General features: G+C 38.5%; 1 protein-coding gene across 17 annotated transcripts in view; it reads right to left on the reverse strand.

The window, feature by feature from the left end:
* The window catches only part of LOC134539287 (titin-like), a 299,819-nt gene that overhangs the window by 24,696 nt on the left and 251,995 nt on the right, over positions 1-23,128 (reverse strand). For 8 of the 17 annotated variants that reach the window (XM_063381165.1, XM_063381164.1, XM_063381163.1 and 5 more), the window contains 2 exons: positions 22,882-22,926; positions 6,810-12,005 (listed from right to left, as the gene is read on the reverse strand). In XM_063381165.1, coding sequence (XP_063237235.1) covers positions 6,810-12,005; positions 22,882-22,926 — 5,241 coding nt within the window. Of the gene's footprint in view, positions 1-4,828; positions 5,279-6,809; positions 12,006-12,888; positions 16,573-22,881; positions 22,927-23,128 lie in introns of all 17 variants that reach the window. The other 9 variants (XM_063381172.1, XM_063381170.1, XM_063381171.1 and 6 more) reach the window with 3 other exon arrangements.

Raw genomic sequence — 23,128 nt, forward strand, 5'->3', positions numbered from 1 at the left:
CTCAAACAGTTACACACAAATAACAAACTCTTATTAACTGTCAGTAACCTGAACTGTTTTTATACGGCGTGATCTCTTTTTCACATTACACAAATTATCAATTACAACTGCTTAGGTATCAATTTTACACTTATACACTCCCTTACACTGGTTAGAACAAAAACACACACACATATATATCTGTACATTGTTACCAATATAACAGACTAGCTCGTAAAGCCAAGAAAATGATTTTGCACCTACCACAAATGTGCATTAAGATTGTGTTTTGTTAAGTAGGTACTAACAATTTTGGGGGTACTAATAATTTTGCGGGGAAAAAGAAATATATAGATTTTGAAGCTGTTATTAGAGTTGAGGTCATCAAAGTGATGTAGCATTGGTTGAAACATACACTTCCTTTACAATACCTACCTTATCCATTAATTGATTTTAGAAATAAGTGTTATTTTATGATAAAAACTATGTGGCAGATGTTACGTTTGGTGAAAATAAGCTTCGTAACTGTAAAAGAATCATAATTCAACATGTTGCCACTTGGGTAGTTATTTTTAAAACAAGTTCAATAATTTGATTCTTTAACTTGGTTTTGTACCCTATGAAGTCTTATAGATCAACTAAACATCTATAAGTTACATTTATTGGTTTCAGCTACAGCTAATCAATTCAACTTTGAACCATACATTGTGTTTGTAACAGTTGTTGGTGACATAAAACATTATAATTATACATTATGACATGTTAGAAAAATCCTTGAACCAAAAATATTGCTCGTTTGAAAAAATAAATTCAACACCATATAAACTTAATTTACAATTAAATTTGACCACAAATACAATAACCTGAGTGTTAATATTGATCATATCTTACTGAAATCATATAACATTATTTAAAACTTTGGTCAACTCAATAAGCAACAGCGTGTTGTGACAGTTTGCACTCCTCCTTATTACTTGGCATTACAGCAAACAAACAAGAGGATGTGCAGATAAGAATATCATAGTGGCTAAGGTTTTTGATGTAACTGTACCTTCTGGTCAAAACTTAAAACATATGCGGCACATTACGTAGTAGCAACAAGCGCAGCTTGAAACTTAAAACTTCTACCCTCCCCATTATTTTCTTCTCTTTATGTTTTGGACTTTGGCGCCTTAATTATCACAGCTGCCACTTAAAAACATCCCAATTTCAGTACGTGTAATTAAGAGATTATGAAATAGCACAACATGCAACTACTTTACACCCACAACTTCTACCAGAATACGTTTAAGCTGAAACGTATCTTATAATTAACTGCAATAAAACTAAATGTTTCATGTCTTCAGTATTATTAAGATTAACCCTGGTACTCTTGAAAGTAAGTAATTCCTTGGTAGTAAACGTTTATATGCTGAATCCAGAATCTTGGCATGTACCAAGATAATATTTTCTAAACAAACTTGACGTAGCATTCCACGTCCACCTGAGTCATGACCGTAAATGTTAGCGTACGTACTGTCCGAGCCAAATGTCATGGCAACTAGGCCCACTAGCTGCTCATCCATTGGTCCTTGGAACCAAAATATTGACTTAAGATCACCTCTTGAGTTTCCTACATCTCAAATTTTTCCCTGCCAAAACATTTGATACAGAGTAGTTTATTCGACTGTCATTTTTAATAAAATGTGTACAACTGAAGCATAAGCAACTATCGGGGAAGTGGGAATTAAGTGGTGATACGGCCTGAGTAATTAAGCACCCCAATGTGGCCATGTTTCATCATGAATCCTGCCTGGCGTAACTGGGAGGACTTCATGAATTTGAGTGGCAGATGGATACATCTCCTGCACACCATTATTTAAGCGTAACAGCAGGCATATTGCTACCAATAGTTTAAATCAGAATATCAAATTGTAACAGTGCACTTATTACTGTACTAAAACTAATTTTTTATAATTCAGTGGCAGGGAAGTATTTATCCATAAGATAAAACTGTGTGAAAATATAAAAAATAAAATACTCTTGGTTGAATATTGGCTGGATACCATTCCACTTCCATAGATGATTTAACTGAACTACCTACAGTGAAAAGATAGGCATTCCCTGTTATAAACAAGGCACTGAGAGAGAGCCTACCAAATAGTTCAGTGCATATTACATAATAGAAACAACTAAAAAATACGTTGTTACTGGTGTTAAGCAGGCAGATATTTTCTGTAGTTTTATGTGTTGAAGACATCGCCACGATAGTACCTATAATGAGTCTTTTGCCATTCGTTATACATTTAGCAAGGTGTCTGTTTGGTCTTCAAATCCTGTAGATACCCATAACAATTTTTTGCCAACCAGCCATCATTGAAGCCACAACATTCTAACTACACTCTCAGCCAGGTAAGTATGCTGTTTTTCAAATATGTATTAATTTTAAGCATAAAGTACACACATCAATTCAAGGCTTGCTGACAGTGAAATTATTATTGAGTGGAGCAACCACAAGATGTGCCATTGCAAAATACACTTGTATCCTTGGTTCTCTGGTAACAATCTCCACATCTCCTCTGGTAATCTCCACATCTCCCCTGGTAACAATCACCACCACATATCCCCGGGTAACAATCTCCACATCTCCTCTGGTTACAATCTCCACATCTCCTCTGGTTACAATCTCCACATCTCCCCTGGTAACAATCTCCACCACATCTCCTCAGGTAACAATCTCCACATCTCCCCTGGTTACAATCTCCACCACATCTCCTCTGGTTACAATCTCCACCACATCTCCTCTGGTTACAATCTCCACCACATCTCCTCTGGTAACAATGTCCACCACATATCTCCGGGTAACAATCTCCACCACATCTCTCCTGGTTACAATCTCCACATCTCCTCTGGTAGCAATCTCCACCACATCTCCTCTGGTAACAGTTTCCATCACATCTGTTTGGTCCTCACACTCAGCACCAGAATGCTAGTGACCTTGACTTACAAGGTCTCCCTGTCTATTTTGCCGAGTATTAAACGAGTAGAAAAGTTGTTTACTCTCGAGTATTGGTTTGTCCTCTTGATTTTTCATGATGTTCACCATTAAATGTCGTATTTTATTTTAAGGTTCGCTATCATTTCCGTGCATCCGGCAAAAGCACAATTTCTGCAGTAAAATATTTCTAGCTGACATAAAATCATATAAAATAAACATTCTTCCCTAGTTCCGGTTATAAGAGAATAATTTGTTTCGCTGGCAGTCACTTTTAAATTATTTTCAAGTTACTAAGACATAGAATTAAAAATTATATTAAAATAAAAATAATTACTATGCAATATTAAAAATACAAGTCTTACCATTTTGTGTACATTAAGATTACATTTTAAAACCCAAAGAAGAACATCTAATGTTTCAAAAAAAACTTTATTGACAATAATAGTTAAACATATTATTAAAATGTTAATTTTTTTTATTTATAACCCAAATTAAACGGTTTAAATGGTTGTGTTTTGTTTCAGATAGAACCCTTTACACATTAGTTGATTTTTTCAATCGAGGAAGAGAACGTATGTAGTATAATAGCGCTACTGGAGACTGTCAGTCAGACAAGCTATCAGTTTTCGTTGGAACGTATTTCATAAAAAAAAATTATTTTGTTATACAGCACACTTGTCGTTAGTTCCATCATGGTCTTAGAAATTTTGAACAAACATTTCGAAAGTTCTGAGACCAGTATGAATATTAAAAATTGATTTTAGTGTATCAGTGTCGTGAGGAATCAGACTGGAACAGTCTGTTACTTCCAGTAACATTTTCACGCTGTTACACCATTAGTCACACCATGCATATCAGCACCAACTAAAGATACTGGGTTGTTGCGTCCACAACCCTGTCTTGTACAAACCTCCAGTCTCACACTCTGTACGCATTCAACTTGAAGCCATACCGAAAACCAATGTTAACAAACAGGTAACTGTAACATGTGTGTTAATAAGTTAATGCAAATTATTTGAAGTTATAGTTCTGAGTAGCCCATTACCGAATGTGTGAATACAGATCATTAGCACGTAAAGTGCTTAAACCATAGTCTTGTCACCTAAAATTGAAATTATTTGGAAAGATAATTTTTATTGCCATCTGCTGCTCTACTGACTTTCTAAGTGAAGCATCACTCTAAGCACTTAACAGAACAGTTTCCTTATTTGATGCAAAAATGTTTTACCGGTATCAGTTTTATTACTTAACTGAGAACGGTACAAAATATTTTTTGTCTGTTTTCCCCATCTAAGTAAAAAATGAAAGGTATTCATAATTTATAATGAACACTCAATTAAGATGTAGTAATTATAAAGAATGGCTACTTTTTAATATTGAAAATCTAATTTTTTTTATTTACAGAAATGTTGTAAAAGCCTTTCTAATCAAGCTTGGATTCAATTATTACAAATTTCAAAAAGCTCTGTAGAGGTTTTAATTTACAGATTTTTTTCACAGTGATGATGAAGCCAACACGTCTTCCATACTTCAAGCCACTTTTCTCGAGAAGTAAGGTGCTGGAGAAGTGTATAGCTAGCAATCAGGCACGAGTTAATTCTAATCTAGGGTTACTCCCACAAAACAAATATGACATGAGGCATCTGTCCAAGGAAGATTACTTCTGAAGAATCCGGAAAATAAATCAACATTTAACAACGAACGTGGTAAATTTCCGGTCTTTCCGTCGGCTGCGCGGGTGGTGTCGCACGGGGGGGGGGGGGGGGGGGGGGGACACGGGGGCCGGGCGAGGGAAGCAGAGAAGTAATCTTCTCCCGCACAAACCGCCGCGAAGCCAACCAGTGCCGTGCACGATGCTCTCGCGCGACTCACCGAGCGGGCTCTGCTCGACGCTACACGGGCGTCTCGTGACGCACGGCTCGGGGCTCCTGGCGCGCGGGGAGCCGACGCCCTTCCACATCCACCCTATCACGTCCGCCTCAGCGTCGCCGGCCGGACTCTCCCGGATGATGGACTCGGCGAGCGCCTCTTCCAGGATGTCCAGCGCCATGTGCTCGGCGTCGCTCTTCGCGGCGACGTCCTCGCCGGCAGTCCCGGGCAGCGCGTCGTCGCTCGCTTCCCCGCCGGTCGCCGCGCTCTCAAACGGCTCGTCAAGGTCCGCCTGCCCCGGCCCCTCGGGCTCGCCGCGTCGAGACGCAAAGTACAGCTCGAAGGGATCCAGCTCCTCGTCGTCTTCCCGCGACTGCGCGGACGCCGTCTCGCAGCTCTCGATGACGATCTTCGGGACGTCGGCGATCCTGCGCGCGGGCGCGGCTCTGCACGCTGCAGACGGCATGTACAGATCTGCTGTCAGTATACGGCGCTGGCGTCGAGCGCTTTCCTCTTCCCCATCGGTCGAGCGCGGTGTTCTCTGCACGCCCTCATCGTTGGGACTCGTGCCAAGGTTACAGTCCTTTCTTTATCCAAAACTAATCTAGAGCTTTTACCCAAGAATCAACATCAATTGGTATGAAAATTATGGAATGGGCTGCACTATTAAGAAATCTTCATTTACGTACATGCTGAAAGTACCTATATAAAAAAAATAACGTTCTTGTTCTGATGCCCACATTTCATATGCACACATGCATAGGAGTTATTTGATTGTAGCTGATTTTGTGCTTCAGCCCAAAAACACCGGTCCCACCTCAATGTGGAACACTAACTACATTGCGTAACAACGATTATCTTAACTGTTGCCATTACTTTTCACACTACTGTTTGCCTCTAAATCTGGTATTCACAATTTTTTAAGGTACAACTAATAAAAAACTTTGTCAATGCATGTATGTATGTATATATGTCTGTATTCATGTATGTGTATGTCCATATAATAAAAATTATCTTTTTCATATTAATATAGTTATGTCTTAAAATCTAACCTCAGGGCAAAATGTTTTGCTTGCATCAGTACAGACTTACTTTATTTTAATTTTATTAATAAATTATAATAAACACAAAAATATATATTTTTTTAATCAAATACTTATACTACTTGGGAAATTGTCGTTGAATCAATGTTTACTTCATAACTGTTATGTTTGTACTAAATCCTAAACTGGGGCAAATTTAGATGAAAATTTTTTTTTAACAGTCCAAGTCTGTTCTGGTCATTTTAACAAGTTGAAAAACCCTACAGTTAGAATACATTAATGTGACAGAAAACACCACAAATTTGTAATTAAATGTTTAACCTTTAACGTGTGATGGAAGGTTTCCAAAACATGAAATAATGTAAACAGACATTACACATGCTCAGGAGTGAATCATAAAGTTTCACATTAATGGAATGATATTGCTAACCAAAAGTTGGGAAGTGGCAACCACATGTTATTAGTAGAAATAGTAAATATAATGTGATTTCCAAAATTTAGTAGAAAGTTAAGCAAAAAAATACAGGACAGTTTGTAAGAAGTTACACTGACTGCAAGTGCAACGAAAGCATTTGTTAATTTTCTACAGTGTCCAGAGTTGTGTGGTGCATCACTTATTACAATGCCACGTAAACACCCAAATTACTGAAGTGTACGTTAAATTTATCCAAATACAAGTAAATTGCAATGATAAAATGCCAGAGCATATGGTAAAAATTAACATACAAAATAAATTTATGCAAACTGTCTACAACAATTAAATGTCTGAATGAAGTTAACTTGGATGAACACTAACGGAACACACTTGCTTTGAGCGATTCAAATGTGACAATGCTCCAACATTTTAGCAAGAAAAAAAAATATTAATGAGTATGACTGGTTATCACGTGTCATGTGGGTTTCGCTCGACCAATGCACACAGGCGACAGACTAGGAGGTACCTTCTGCAGGCGCCGTGTCGTCATCCAGCTCCCCACTAGGGGTGTCTGGGTCGCGAGAGTCCCAGTCCTCGGACGGGGTCAACCCTCCTTCCTCCCACAGCTGGGAGTACTCTCGCTGGAAGTCATCCACCTCCTCGCTGGAGAGCTGCGACACCATCCGCTGGAACTCGTCCTCGCGCCGTCGCTCCACCTCCGGGGTGCTCCCCTCCTCGGCGTCGCTCTCCAGCGTCTGCGAGGCCACCCGCTCGAAGCGTCGCTCCACCCTGCGTGCCTTCTTCGCCTCCCTCGCCTGGTCCACACACTCGGCTGGCATCACCACGCTCGACAGCAGGTCCTCCAGGTCCAGCGAGCCGGTGGCTGGCTCGCTCTCCTCGCCGGCCCTCTCTTTCTCTTTCATCTCGCTCTCCACCTGGTCCGCTACTTTCTCTGCGAGCTCGGACACCTCTGCCACGTGCTCGAACAGGCTGCCCGGCTGTTGGGGCTTTTGTTTTTTTCCAACACCATCATCCGAAGTCGCCATGCCAAGGCTCTGCTCTGAAACGTCGTCTTCCTCGGACTCTATGTGGAACATGGGCTTGCGCTTCCCGGACAGAAGATTTGCAGAGTCTTGTGTCGCTTTGGTGGCTCGATCGATCAGGACCGCCTGCGACAGTGGTCTGGACCCTCCCAGAATGTCCGGTGACGAGCTGACGTGAGTGACGTTAGCTCCCGACTTTTTGGACGCCCCGTCACTTGGTTCCGTAACTATGTACCCGTAAGAGTCTTCGTCGTCGTCGTCGTCATCGTCGTCTCCGACATCGGACACCAAATGCGTCACATCGAGAGGGGGCGGGCGCTTCTCCCTCGACAGCCTCATGCTCTGCGTGCCGCGTCGCTGGGTCGTTGGGGTCGTGACCACAGGCAAACACTCGTGTGCTCTTTCTGCTGAAGGTTCCTCATCTGCTATCTCCTTCAAGATGTCTGCTATATCGTCCTTCATGTCTTGCAACTTGATTTTGGACTTCTTCAGTGTTACATCTTCAGGTTTTGAGTGTTCAGCCCCTCTGAATTCTTTACTCAAGGAAAAAGAGTCAAGAGAACTTCCTTCAAACTCTTTTCCAGAAATCTTTCCTTTGACTTCTTTTGCAACTGTTACAGAATCTTGACAGTCTAATTCACTTGTTTTATGAACAGTTCCGAAAGATGGTGAATCGAAAATTTCTCTCTTTTTTGCCATTTCTGTAGCATCTTTCTCTAACACTTCAAACACATTTGTGGACAAAGCTTCTTTTTTATCACTCATTACATCTACATTTGCCGATGTGAATATCTGTGATGCATCTCTTTGCTTCACACCTTTATGTAAAACTTCTAAATCTTCCTCTATGTCCCCAAGAACTTGCGATGAACTACTTTCTGTTTCATCTACTAATTTCTTTGACTCTTTTTCTGCCGCAACATAGATATTTGCTAAGTCAATAGATTTTTTATCTGCAAATTCTTGGACATCTTTTTCTGCATCTTTGTATATATTAGTAACATCAGTTACTTTTGTGCCAACAGATTTTTTTACATCTTTTTCAACAGAGCCCAATGTCTTAGGTAGAGCAGCACTTTTTTTGTCAAGAGAATCTTTAATATCTTTCACTGAGTCTTCAATCCCATGTGAGATATCGGTTTGTTTCTTATCTAGAGTTGCTTCTAAATCTTTTTTTGCTTCTCCAAATATATTAGAAACATCAGCTACTTTTGTGCCTACAGCTTTTGTCACATCTTTTTCAACAGATCCCACCATTTGTGGTAGAACACCACTTTTTTTGTCGAGAGAATCTTTAATATCTTTCACTGAGTCTTCAATCCCATGTGAGATATTGGTTTGTTTCTTATCTAGAGGTGCTTCTAAATCTTTTTTTGCTTCTCCAAATATATTAGAAATGTCAGCTACTTTTGTGCCTACAGCTTTTGTCACATCTTTTTCAACAGATCCCACCATTTGTGGTAGAACACCACTTTTTTTGTCGAGAGAATCTTTAATATCTTTCACTGAGTCTTCAATCCCATGTGAGATATCAGTTTGTTTCTCATCTAGAGTTGCTTCTAAATCTTTTTCTGCTTCTCCAAATATATTAGAAACATCAGCTACTTTTGTGCTTACAACTTTTGTCACATCTTTTTCAACAGAGTCCAATGTCTTAGATAGAGAAGCACTCTTTTTGTCAAGAGAATCTTTAATATCTTTCACTGAGTCTTCAATTCCATGTGAGATATCAGTTTGTTTCTTATCTAGAGTTGCTTCTAAATCTTTTTTTGCTTCTCCAAATATATTAGAAACATCAGCTACTTTTGTGCCTACAGCTTTTGTCACATCTTTTTCAACAGATCCCACCATTTGTGGTAGAACACCACTTTTTTTGTCGAGAGAATCTTTAATATCTTTCACTGAGTCTTCAATCCCATGTGAGATATCGGTTTGTTTCTTATCTAGAGGTGCTTCTAAATCTTTTTTTGCTTCTCCAAATATATTAGAAATGTCAGCTACTTTTGTGCCTACAGCTTTTGTCACATCTTTTTCAACAGATCCCACCATTTGTGGTAGAACACCACTTTTTTTGTCGAGAGAATCTTTAATATCTTTCACTGAGTCTTCAATCCCATGTGAGATATCAGTTTGTTTCTCATCTAGAGTTGCTTCTAAATCTTTTTCTGCTTCTCCAAATATATTAGAAACATCAGCTACTTTTGTGCTTACAACTTTTGTCACATCTTTTTCAACAGAGTCCAATGTCTTAGATAGAGAAGCACTCTTTTTGTCAAGAGAATCTTTAATATCTTTCACTGAGTCTTCAATTCCATGTGAGATATCAGTTTGTTTATTATCTAGAGTTGCTTCTAAATCTTTTTTTGCTTCTCCAAATATATTAGAAACATCAGCTACTTTTGTGCCTACAGCTTTTGTCACATCTTTTTCAACAGATCCCACCATTTGTGGTAGAACACCACTTTTTTTGTCGAGAGAATCTTTAATATCTTTCACTGAGTCTTCAATCCCATGTGAGATATCGGTTTGTTTCTTATCTAGAGTTGCTCCTAAATCTTTTTCTGCTTCTCCAAATATATTAGCTACTTTTGTGCCTACAGATTTTGTCACATCTTTTTCAACAGATCCCACCATTTGTGGTAGAAGACCACTTTTTTTGTCGAGAGAATCTTTAATATCTTTCACTGAGTCTTCAATCCCATGTGAGATATTGGTTTGTTTCTTATCTAGAGTTGCTTCTAAATCTTTTTTTGCTTCTCCAAATATATTAGAAACATCAGCTACTTTTGTGCCTACAGCTTTTGTCACATCTTTTTCAACAGATCCCACCATTTGTGGTAGAACACCACTTTTTTTGTCGAGAGAATCTTTAATATCTTTCACTGAGTCTTCAATCCCATGTGAGATATCAGTTTGTTTCCCATCTAGAGTTGCTTCTAAATCTTTTTCTGCTTCTCCAAATATATTAGAAACATCAGCTACTTTTGTGCTTACAACTTTTGTCACATCTTTTTCAACAGAGTCCAACGTCTTAGATAGAGAAGCACTCTTTTTGTCAAGAGAATCTTTAATATCTTTCACTGAGTCTTCAATCTCATGTGAGATATCAGTTTGTTTCTTATCTAGAGTTGCTTCTAAATCTTTTTCTGTTTCTCCAAATATATTAGAAACATCAGCTACTTTTGTGCTTACAACTTTTGTTACATCTTTTTCAACAGTGCCCAATGTCTTAGATAGAGAAGCACTTTTTTTGTCAAGAGAATCTTTAATATCTTTCACTGAGTCTTCAGTCTCATGAGAGATATCAGTTCTTTTTGTACCCACAACTGTTTTCACCTCTTCTTTACTATCACGGAGTAGCTTATCCATACCTTCTTTAGCTTTTTTCTCTACAGGCAGTAATATTTTTGAGGCTTTGGTTATTGCCTTCAAACCTTTCTCGGAATCCTTTGGTGTGATAGTTTTATCTAAAATTCCTTTTTCATATTTTACTGCACCACCTCCCATTTCATCTAGGTCAGTTGCTCTTTTATCTACATCTTCTTTAATATCTTTTACAGCAGTTGTGAACATTTTAGAAGAATCTGTTACTCCTGTACTAATACCTTTCATAAAATTTTCTTCTGCATCTGTAACCACTTGTGATAGATTACTGTCTTTCTTGTCCACCGATTCTTTCAACTTCTCAGTGGTTTCTCTAGATATTTTATCTTTCTCATCCATAGCTTCTCTTATACCTTTCTCTGTTAATTTAAAAGCATCAGAAGAAACAGCAAACTTGATGTCCTCAAGTTGCTTATCTACGCATTCTTTTGCATCTATTTCTGTAATTTTTACAGTCTGTGAGAGATCAGGTTTCTTTACATGTACGGAATCTTTTTTGAAACCACGTATATCCCCAGCAACATCTTCAGTAGCTTTCTTCATACCTTCCTCTAATGCTTTAAATTTGCAAATAAGATCATCGCCCTTTTCAAGAACAGCTTGTCCAGCTGTTATTTTTTCTTTCACGCTTTCCTTACCCTCTTCCTTCAGGGTTTCAAACTGCTGAGCCTTATCTGCCTCTTTGGAGTAAAAATATTCCTTATGGTCTTTAGCAGAATCTTCAAGTACATGGCACACATCTGCTCCTTTCGTATCTGCAGTAGTTTTGATATCTCTTCCTGTGCCTACGATCACTTGGGAAGCATAAGCTCTTTGATCGTGCACAAAATCTTCTGTAGCCTTCTTTATGTCAAACTGCTTTGACGGCATGACATCTGCTGTACCTAACTTTAGCATAACCTCATCTGCAATATCCTTTTCTGTGCTACTCAGGACATCTGGAAAATTAGCACTCAGTTTTTCCTCGGTGATAATATCATCTAAATCAATGGTGGGAATTTTCTTAATGGTATCTTTATCATCTATTGTTATATTTTCTGATGTAATGTCGAGCTTATTTGTAATTACTTCTAGTGGCGGATCAACTACGGAAGCAGAGACAGATAACTGGGGGAATGGCAGAACTACATGATCAGAGAGCTTATCACCAGCTGTTGTCAACTGCACACTTCGTAATGCAGCCTGATTAACGTCTTGTTTAGTTTCCACAGGTGAAGCTTGTTTTGTAGAAGCTGGTGTGGGAAGGTCGTGACGCATCGATTTGCTATCACCACGTTCTAGAGTTCCTGAAATGCCTGCAATGCCACAGTTTAGTGTCTCTTGTTGCAGGTGAAAAAACACATAAGCAATGCCGAAAACCTATCACCTCTTAGTGCCTGCAAGGGAATTCCTTGTTGCAGTATACATTTCACCAGCTCGTGTAACGTTTAATGTGCATTCAGTTGTCAAGAGAAAATTGGTTGAAGTAAGGTATGATATACTTTAAAAAAAAAAAAAAAATAAGTTTTTACTTTCCACGATTCATATTTTTGTGCAGAAAAAAATTCTTAAAAGTAATGGTTACATTTGCATGTTTTAAAAACAATGAGTTTACAGATAAGCAATATTATATAACAGACTACGCAAAATAAAACATGCTTGTTCAGTATTAAGTACCTATTAATGTTAGTTCATGGTAAAATGAAACATGCAATAAATCATAATAAGCTTTACCTATGACACATGCTGGCACATAAAAACTCCAACACACATGTAGCCAATGTGAATCAATAACTTACACGACTGATTTATAATAAAATAAAATTTAAGTATAGTTTTTTGAAGATTTCGAAGTTACAGAACATTGGCATACAAATATAACTATTAAAAGTACGTCACGCCAAAATAACAATAGTGCCTAAAAGTTAACAGACGAAATAAAGCCCTGAAAAATTCATAAATATACCAGTGTGTGTAATTTAACTAATTAAATAGAAATTTCACTGTCACATTAAAATCAATTTGTATTATGTTCTGCACTACAGAAAAATGTAAATATAATTTTTCTAAAGTGTGAATGTAATACTTGGAAAGGTCCGCTGATAATTATCTTCGGAGGGAGTGAGACGGCTGGCCTCCCTCCCCAACAGTCAGTGCAGAGTCATTGCGAACACACGGCCGTCATGCCAAGAACCTTACCTTCGCTGCGCGAGAGCCGGGCAGAGTCAGGGAGGGGGCCCCACGTGCAGTAGCCAGAGGAGATGGTCTGAGGGGAGAGGAGGAACTCTGTCTGGAGGTACCACGGGGCGGTGAAGTGGTATGTGGGCGTGGACGCCAGGGACCTGCTCTGGGGGTCGGACGAGTGTGCTGGAGGACTCGGCTCGATCTCTTTCGCGAGGGTGGTCGTCTCCGGCACTCTGGGATTCCCTAAGGGGGTTCCTCCGAGACGTTTGTCGACTGGCGCGGGTTCTCGGTTCGGCGGAGCGCCATCGTGGTGGGTGCCAGGTGGCGGCGACATGCTGAGGGGTGAAGAAGGAACAAAGAAGTGGCTTATGGGGGAAGGAGCATTTGGCACATCCCGTACTGGCGCTATAGGAGTGTGAATGAGATGCTGAAGAGAAGGCATGGAGATTCCTTTCTTCATGTCCGAGGGCTGAAGTGGAACCGGCACGAGCAAAGCACAGGACTTTGACTCCTTCATGGGTTTTTTGGCAACTGATCCTAGAATGTTCTTCAGCGATGGGAGCGAGAGCCAGCTGGTTAAAGGAGAGGTGATCAGATCGAGAGTGGAAGTTCTCAGCAAGACCGTAGGACTGTCGCTGCCTTGCGGCGAGGGCACCTGGGGCGATGTGGACATGTTCAAGGAAATGAATATGTTCTGGAGAGACATGCCTCTGTTAGTATCTTCAGGCAACCCATACGAGTGTATGGGACCTGGTGGCACCTTCTGTGTAGAACATGCGGTAATGTGTTCTTGATTCAGGCACGGAAGTGACTTCCCATGCTTGATGGGAATTTCGGAAGGCGGTGACAACAAGTACAGAAACGACTCGGTGTCATCGAGATCTTCTAGGGAAGCATAGGGAGGCTCGGAATCTGCAGAAACACAACATGCTTTTGAAAATCTATTATCACCTGTGTTTGTTTCTAATTCACGCAGAGTTGCAGATGGTAGGGCACGCGACGCTAGCGAGTCATAAGTCCTGCACTTATCAAAGCCAGAAGCTCTGATGCATAACCTTTGTATGTTAGGAGATTGACTCAGGTTAATTTTAGTTCTTTCTGAACTTGATGGTATTACTTCAGAATCATATTTACAGTTTCCATTCTTATCTTCAATGCCAGCACATTCAGGTTGTCTATTTCTATATCTCGGGAGGTCTCTAAAGCCACGTGGGAATACTGCATTTTTTAACTCGTTATCGGAGGAGTCAATGAACCTGCGAATACTGCACAGCTCCACCGCCTCTTTGCCAACATCTGTCGTCTTCACAAGCAGCTTCATTTCCTCCCTGACCGAGCGATCTCCACCCAGACTTGACATATCTGCCTCGTCACCCGTGCTGTCGGAACTCAAATCTCGTTCACTGTTCGAGCCTTGCCTTTCGCTGTGCCAATTATCATCGTCAAGCACAGAGGATAGAATTTTTTCTGTCTCTCCTAGTTCGTCAAGTGTCATCTTGCTCGTTTCGATAGGAATGTCATCAGTATTTCTATACACCCCTTCCCACCAAATGCTGCTGCCGTCAGAAACATCCATACCTACATCTGAACCAACGTCCATGTCTCTGCCATGTAAATGTTGAAAATCACGGTTATGTAGTAAATTTTCCACCAGGTTATTCTCTTCTCTTTCGACATCACTTACTAACCTGTCGACCGTCCTCTCTAGTTCATCAAAATTATGACTTCCCAGAGCAAAGGACTCACATCCTGGTGAGGTATCACTGACTCCTGTTTGTGAAAAACTTTGTTCACAAGGTTTAGTGCAGGCAGCTGAAACTTTCTGTTCACTAACTGCGGGAGAAACAACACATTCACTTAAAAAGCAACTTTCACCAAGCCTTTTCTTCTTCTGTCTCGGCATCAGGAACTCTATGAATGTGTCCTCCTCCGGGAAGATATCAATGGCAGCTGTGTGCAACCTCTCGTTACCTGGGACCTCGGGGATGCCCACTTCGGCCTCTACTTCAGTATAGTACCTGTAAGGCATGTCTGAAGCCAGAATTTCCTCCTCGTGGGCAACTTCTGAGAGAATGCGTTCCACCGTTTCCTCCAGTTGCTGTAGTTGGACTCCATCACGAGGCAAGAGTGTATGTGTTGACTGAGAATATTCAGATGATGCTGAATGATGTTTTGACAAATCCACTTGTGAATTATTTTGCTTTTCAGCAGCAAATGGATTTGACGGATGATAAATGTTTGTGTTTGGTGACTGAATATTTGCTATTGATCTCTGACTTTGCTTATCGTTTGTGGTTACTAATATATTCTGCTCAACGTGTGTTGGTGCTTGGAACTCGATAGGCCAATTTTCTTGCCGAGTATGGATTGTTGGAAAGCCATGCTTTAATGACGGATTGTCGTTTGTGTGATCTTCCTGCATATGATCGTCTACAAACAACAGCACATCTTCGTGCTCTATCTTTTGTTTACATTGCTCTGTCTCTGCTAGAAAAGGATTTTGTTCGTTATCAGGTGGGGTAAAGTCAGAGAAAGAAACATCATGTTCCTCATGAGCAGTAGTTTCATCACGCTGACTGTCCGGACTTGATTCGTGGGCACAGGTTTTTGAATAAAAAGGAAACTCATGACTGTATGCTTGTGTGGTGGACCATTGATCCAAGTCTGACATCAGCACCCCTCTGGCTCCAGAAATTTCACATTCTGTTTCTTTCTCATGAAATAAAAATTTTGGATTTTTATTTTTTGAATTTGAGTCATGACATGATTTCAGGATTTCTTCTTGCACATGAATTTCGTGAAATGGTGATCTACTTCTACCATTTGTAGGTTTTTTATTATTCTTGAGTGATATTTCATTTGATGATTCTTGGCTTGTGGCAGTTGGTTGCACTGTTTTATTAGCGATTTCTTTATGTAGTCCAATGTTACCAATATCAAGGATTGATTTCTTCAGTATTTTGTTACTGTCCTTGGTTTCAACAATATTTTTTGTTTCATCAAGTAAAGACTCTAGACCTTTGCAGGTGGAGTCAGAATGGTGATCAGGCATGTATTCATCGACAGCATCAAGAGTGATGCTGCTTCTATGCATCGTTTTACTAGCAACAGGCACAACTCCCGAAATTCCATGAGTTAACAGGGAAATTTCTTTCTCCTTTTCGATATTCAATGTTTCTACTGTGATAGGTGTGGTCTCTTCATCACGATCATTCAGTGGAAGAACAGGCAAGATTAGAGATTTGCCTGGACCATTTTCATTCGGTAGCTCTTCCGAGTCTAACATTCCTTGAACGAGCTCAGTGCTGTAGTTCTCCTTCACTTCAACCACCTTAATGTGTGTGGGCTGGCCCTTTACCAAGCTTTGTTGGCATGCCTCTTGTTCGCGTTCTGTCAGACTCCTTTCGCACGAAGCGACATCTGCTTCTCCACTCCCGGCCGACGCAAGGGCTGCCAGTCCGTCTGCGGCTGCTGGCCCGCTAGCCCTCGGGAGACTCTGAGCGCCCGCGGAGCTGGGTGCGGTGGAGGGAGGGAGAATCTCAACTGAATGGTTTCTGCCCTGGCTCCCGGCGTCGCGGAGGGGGGAGACGGGGTCCGCCCAGTTCCTGGGCGTGGGAGGGGGGCAAGGGAAGGCTCCTGCACCCACTGGCGCGCCCTCGCGCATTGCCGCACGGCCGGTCACCAAAAACTCCGACGTGTCTGGGAGCGAATGTGATCGTGAGATCACACATTTAACTACTTATGCATGGAAATATGTTCCCGTGGCCACCACTGATGAGCAAATAAAATATGCATTATGCCCGACATGAAATTATTTCTACGAGGTCTATGCAATTTAGGCTTGTTAAAAATGTTATTTAAATTATATTCTAAGGTAAGCATGTACTAAAAAAAAATATTCAATAAACTATTATAATGCATATTTATTTTGTAGCAAGCAATCGGTGATGTCCACATCAACTAAGCACTGGCACCTAATTCCAGCAACATATGCACAGCATAAAAAATTTTTCTATACCTTTTTAATAAAAGGCCATAATAAGCATGAAGAAAGAAGTGTAGTTACAATCGTGAATGGAAAAAAAAAACATGGAATATTTCATAAGAAGATTTGTTCATCAAATGATACAAAGAAACAGTTAATTATTATTTTAATGTGCTTAGTTACTTATGAACAGGGATTTACAGTTTTAGCTGCCAAAATTTATGCTGGTGAAATGAGGTTTGCCAACTTGTTTAAAACTGCCACAATCAAGTGGAACAACAAGATACATAACAGCGGTGTATTAAATAATGAAAAATAAGCTTTGGTACTCTTTAATCAGCGTGGCTGGTAAGTTACAGCAGCAGTGATACCATAACGAATAATCAAAATGTTTGCTTAGCGCTAATCATGACTGCACATCTAAATGCCTAGCAGTATTGATTAAAAGCAAGCAGTGATATAAAACATGCAAACTACTAAGTTAGTGAATGTGTTAATGCACTGGGTAATAAAAATGTAAAAAAAAATGGTTGCCGTAAAATTAGTCTGATGTCATTGGGACTGCCTTCCGCGTTACTGATGGAAATCTAATGACATCACACTATCATGAGACGAGAATGGTTTAACTATACAATAATTTTAGATTCTACAATCAAATTAGTAATAAAAAAAAACTAAAGTTATCTCTTACAATTCATATCAGAATTAAAAGCTGGGGTAAAATAAATTGATTGATTTGGTTCTCCGTTGCAGAGGCTTAAGGAAGTAGTATCCTAAAATATTTTGCTTCGTTTTAAAATAATTAATAATGTATCTATTGTTAATTGTTTATAAAGTTTAATATATTTAATACATATATATTTAATAGTTTTAGAAACTTAAGGACCAATTTTTATGTTAACCATAGCATAAACCAAGACCATGTAATAGTGCTGAATACAGTTTAAATTAATCGTTAGTGTGTAGCCTTTGACATGAATTACTTATTTTTTTTATATCTTTCATAAATAAGTAAAAATATGGATTTCTCAAAACCCAGAAAAATTTATATGTGTAGGATTGTGGGTAAACCAATTTTTTTTAAATTTATGAATTTTTTATTTATAAAATTAAGTAATTCATGACAAAGGCTACACAAATAATTAATACAACTATTTATACAATATGATTACATGCTCTTAATTCATGCTAGATTTGACAGAAATATTGAATTTTAAGTTTCTAAAAACTAATAAATAAATACTTATTAAATATATAAAACATCTTATAAACAATTAATGATACATAAGCAATTAATTTATTTAAATAAATGGGCAAAAAAACATAATTATGGAAGCAACATGACTTAGGATGCTACCTCTTCAAAGCGACGGAACCCTCAAGGTTATAGAAGGATCCATAAAGTTGAGTTATATCAAGGTTTTCGGATTGAACCAATGAGCCTGGCCACATAAGCTTGACGTATCAATCATCACGGCCAAAGAGGCCTTAAGCAAATAAAATATTTGTAGCTGATAAGTTTTAAAGCGTTAATTAAAAAAATATGATATGAAATATAAGAATTCAAATTTATTGTGGAAACAACCGCTCAAAAAAAAATTACTAATTGAAAAAATTATCTTCTAATTACTTACAAAAATAAAATTAAAACAGCAATAATTTTAAATTTTGAAGTGTTTTCGGTTAAAGTAAATACAAAATTATAAGTATAGCATAATTTATACTAGCAGGAACTTGGACATGCAAGGACAAAGTAGTATTATTCTTTCATATGTCACAAAATTCAGGAGGGAAAAATACTCTTTTGATATTTTTTTTAGCATTAAATAAAAAATATAACTACAGAAACAGAGCAGAGATAAAGAAAAAAATACTGCAACAAGGAATGTAGGACCACTAAAATTAGCTAATGAGTATAAATGTAGGTAGGTACTACTATGCTACACAGACAATAAACTAGCAAAGTACAAGGCAAATATGTTGCAATAAGAATCTTATGCTAGGTAATAAAACTATCATACATAGCACTTGGCAAAATCTATTTAAACATACAAAATATCTCTTAGGTAAATAGACATAAATGGACACAAACAACAACTTTTAATTGGAAGTAAATCATCTGGAAAAAAAATAAAGCATTGAATGAGCTAAACATATGGTTTGATCATTATACATTCTGTATGAAGAAATTATTAAAAATTGGTGTTAGTGAGAACAGAAAATATGTAAAAAAAAGTGGGTTGGGGGGGGGGGGGGGGATGGCACACAATTCGATATGCTATCACTGGATCTGCTGACTAAGACAACCAAAGTAAGACTAGTTTCTTGTAAAACATGCGGTTGGAAAACATTACTTATAACCACATGCTCCAACAAAGCAAAATACTCAATAATCACACTAAAGTTAAAACCATAAACTGAAAATGCACACGTGATCAAAAAGGTTGTAAACCCATATTACGTACGAACATTACAATAAAACTATAATGTTTCAAATTTTTTTTTGCTTACTTATGTAGAAAAAAGATAAGAATTCACTGTGGGAGAAAGTTATATAGATGCAACCATGCAGGATGCAACCATAATATTGCCATTATGGTGACAGAATAACTGATATAAAATAAATACAGAATTAATATCAGAATTAATTCCCCTTCCCTGAAACATTTCATTACTTATATATTGATAAACATATGCTGACTCGATAGTAGAGATGAACTGCCATAACTAAACAACTTCAAGTGATAAATCTGTAGACCACAGGCATCCATAAAAATACTCACAGCCTCACGATATTCTCTCGAAATACACACACAAAAAAGATACACACTAACTGCTACCAATACCTCACACAACATTAAAATTACCTACTCCATTCTTAAATATTTCTGTAGCACTTTTCTTAAGCGAAAAGGTCTCGGAACAAACTCTGCAATTGATGCCGTCTAAGTTATAAGTAATATGGATAAATATTGAGAAATAACAACACAACAGTTTGATCTAAAACTTGTACTATTGTGTTCTGAAATTTGTAGCATACACAATGTCTGAGTAGTCAAACATTGGGCTGTATACTTTGCGTATCAAGTACATATCATACTTTTTCTTTCTTTTTCGTTCTAATAAGGCACATCCAAATATTTATTGAGCTGTCTTCTACGAACGTTCATTAGATTCTTAATGTAAAACTTACAAATTCGACGTTTTAAAATTTTTCCTAAATTCTTTTGAGTCTCTTTGCATCAATTTTAGTGAAGTTATTCCACATACACATTTGAGCAGCAATGAAACTGAATGTAGGGTGATAAAAATAGTGCCAGCGATGATCCGGAAGAAGCAGCTGCTACAGTAGCCCAGCGTATTCCCCCGAGATCCTTATACTTCTCTTCAAGTTCCACCTACACATTATGACCTCCCGTTTCACCCTGACGGTGACACGGCAGGTGCACGCATAGCGTTGCAGTTCTGCCAGCGCACGCTCGGATATCGGCTTCACCGTCCCAGTGACGCAGTGCTTTCAAGGTCGTTATGATCACGCTAGAAGCTGGAAGGAGCACAGGGGAGGGAGACAGGAATTGCAGGGTGTTCAACTGACAAACAGGGAGGTCAGAGTTGCTCGAAGGCATGCACGATCCCGAGGAGTTGGAAAGGTGGGCCTGGTCGTCGCCCACAGGACGCGTCTACAGCTGCCGACGCCAGAATGTACTCCAGGGAAAACCACCTCGTCACGGCCGAGCACGTGGGACACCCGGATACGAGTACCTCACGTCTCGGTCGGGAGGACGGAGTCCCCCAGCGAGACACCGTGCAACCCCTCTTCGAGCGGATGCGCGTAGCACTCTGGGGACTCCGTCGGGACGAGCAGTTTGAGGCAAGGCGCTCGAGCAGACATCCGAGAGCACGCTTGGGCGTAACTCCAACACCGTGCAGACACCGGCCCTGTCCTCCGCTGGACTAGCATTTGTCATCAGTGTTGATGGCACAACAATTTCTTACCCGCATTTAGTTATAAATACTGCTCTGAATTAAACATGCAGGTATACTGCAAATATAGTGCCAGTCTTGTAATTAAGATTATATCTGCTAGATTTTTTTTTTGTCAATGGAATTCCATTTCTTTTTACCTCGGTTTCAGTTTTATTGCACTACTTTTCAGTTGTTTATGTCTCTCTTTAAATATGCGTACAGACAATATAATCAAACCCCTTTGAATCACAAACAAATATGGCAGGAACAAAATTGTTAAGACAATTCAATGTAATATGTCATCTATAAATATTCATGACGAGTAATAAAGGGATTGGAGAATGATACATGCTTCATTGTACACTATATTTGCTATCACCAATAACTTTGTAAATAATAAAACACTATTTTATTAGTTTGTACATAATATAAAAAAAAACTCTGTCCACGTAATCCATTTGATATAATTTTGTGTCCAATGATACTTGGGCTAATCGAAATTCATCAATCAGCCCAAGGAAGTATTGGTATCTTTCCTTCCACAAAAATGTATTGAATACAAAATATGAATAAACAGGTGATTTTTATACTATTTTCAAACAATGTTTAAATATACCCACAAAAAAGAGACATGAGCTGGTAACCCGATACATGGATAGTTCCAAAGGCTGAAGTCATCAAGAGTTTGCAACCCAAACTGGAAGGGCTCCGACAGACTGATAGTGCCATCACGTCTCCAGGTTCTGGCTATGGCGACATCCCAAACAAAATGCACTATGGTGCAGGAATGGTGAAGCCCATACTCATACCTCCAAAAATGTGAAATTTAACATAAAACAGGAATTTATTCTCATGCATTTTTCTTTACTTGGGTGTTTCATTACAAAATACTAACTACAAGACTAAAAAAAAAATGTGAAAATAATTCTAAAAATATTTGATAAGTCACAAGATCAACTTTTAAATGTTTTTATCTATAACTGCACCTAATTTTTTTATACTTATTTTTAATTTTTAGTAGAATATTTTTATAATCTTAGATTAAACATAAGATAAATTTAAATACACCGCTACTGTTGAACATACAAATAAAACTAAACAAGTGAAAACTGACGACTAGGTCTGTAATATCTCGGCAATCTGAATCCTGCATGTGACAGACATAATGAGTTGTGAATAAAATAAAATAAATTACACATATGATAAAGAAACAAGAAATAAATATAATTATGCTAAAGAGATAGTTGTTTATATAGGTATTCCTGCCATCTTTTATGCCTTAAAGATTAATGCACTATAATTAATAATTTCAAGCACTATTGATAGGTAGTATTTACGCACGTCTAACACAGCACTGGTTCCAAAAATATTTACCTTTTCCCCCTAAGTCTTTAGTTTTTCTAAAAAAAAAGGGGGGGGTGTTTACTTATTAATATAAAACATACTTCATTAAGGTAACAGCCTTCTCTATCAGGGGTGACTATCAGTATTAATTGGTTGTCTCCCTGCAATGCTTCACGCAAGTTTCGACCCGTCCTTGAAATCAACCTTCACCTTTCCTACAACCTGAGTTGCCCACAAAACAGCTATTCTATTGGTTGTCTGATGCATCCTGTTATCACAACACAAAAAGTCCTCAAAAATGTGTCTTCAAACTGAGTAAACATGGCAACTACTATTTCACATTTCTGCTGAATTCTTAATATTATCACCATTATCTGACTCAGACGAAGAAAACTAAACTCAAGAGACTTATTTCAGCATTCAACTGGATCTTACTTATGTTCGGAAGAAGGTTTATCTTCATTTACGTATATCTGTCATAGGGACATGTGGCAATTTTGCTGGCAGTAAATGCAAAACTTTCAAACAGTAAATCTGGTCACCACAAGAATGCAAAAGAATAAAGTGAGCATGCAATCCTAACAATACCAATGGCTCAAATCACTTAACACATTTTTTTTTTTTTTAAACAAAGTTCAGCACTTGGCAGAAATAACAATGAAACTGGAGCAAACAATAAATGATTTACGTGATTGTAGGTTACGTTTCCTTACCTTGTGAGACATCTGCAGCTTGATCCTGAGATTTTTCTGTCCAGTCTGGAAACGGAACACACAGCATTAATCACACAGAAATTTACTCTTAAGAAATCACTAAATGTAAAAAAACACATAAGAAAACCATGTACTGTAATATTACTGTGAATCATTACAGTATGTAAAAAAAATGTGTTATAAAAGGCAATAGTAATACTGTTTCTTATTTGTAACATTTGTTCATAAGAACATTAATTTTACATTC

The sequence above is a fragment of the Bacillus rossius genome, chromosome 15 (genome assembly GCF_032445375.1).
Source record: "Bacillus rossius redtenbacheri isolate Brsri chromosome 15, Brsri_v3, whole genome shotgun sequence".
Lineage (NCBI taxonomy): Eukaryota > Metazoa > Arthropoda > Insecta > Phasmatodea > Bacillidae > Bacillus > Bacillus rossius.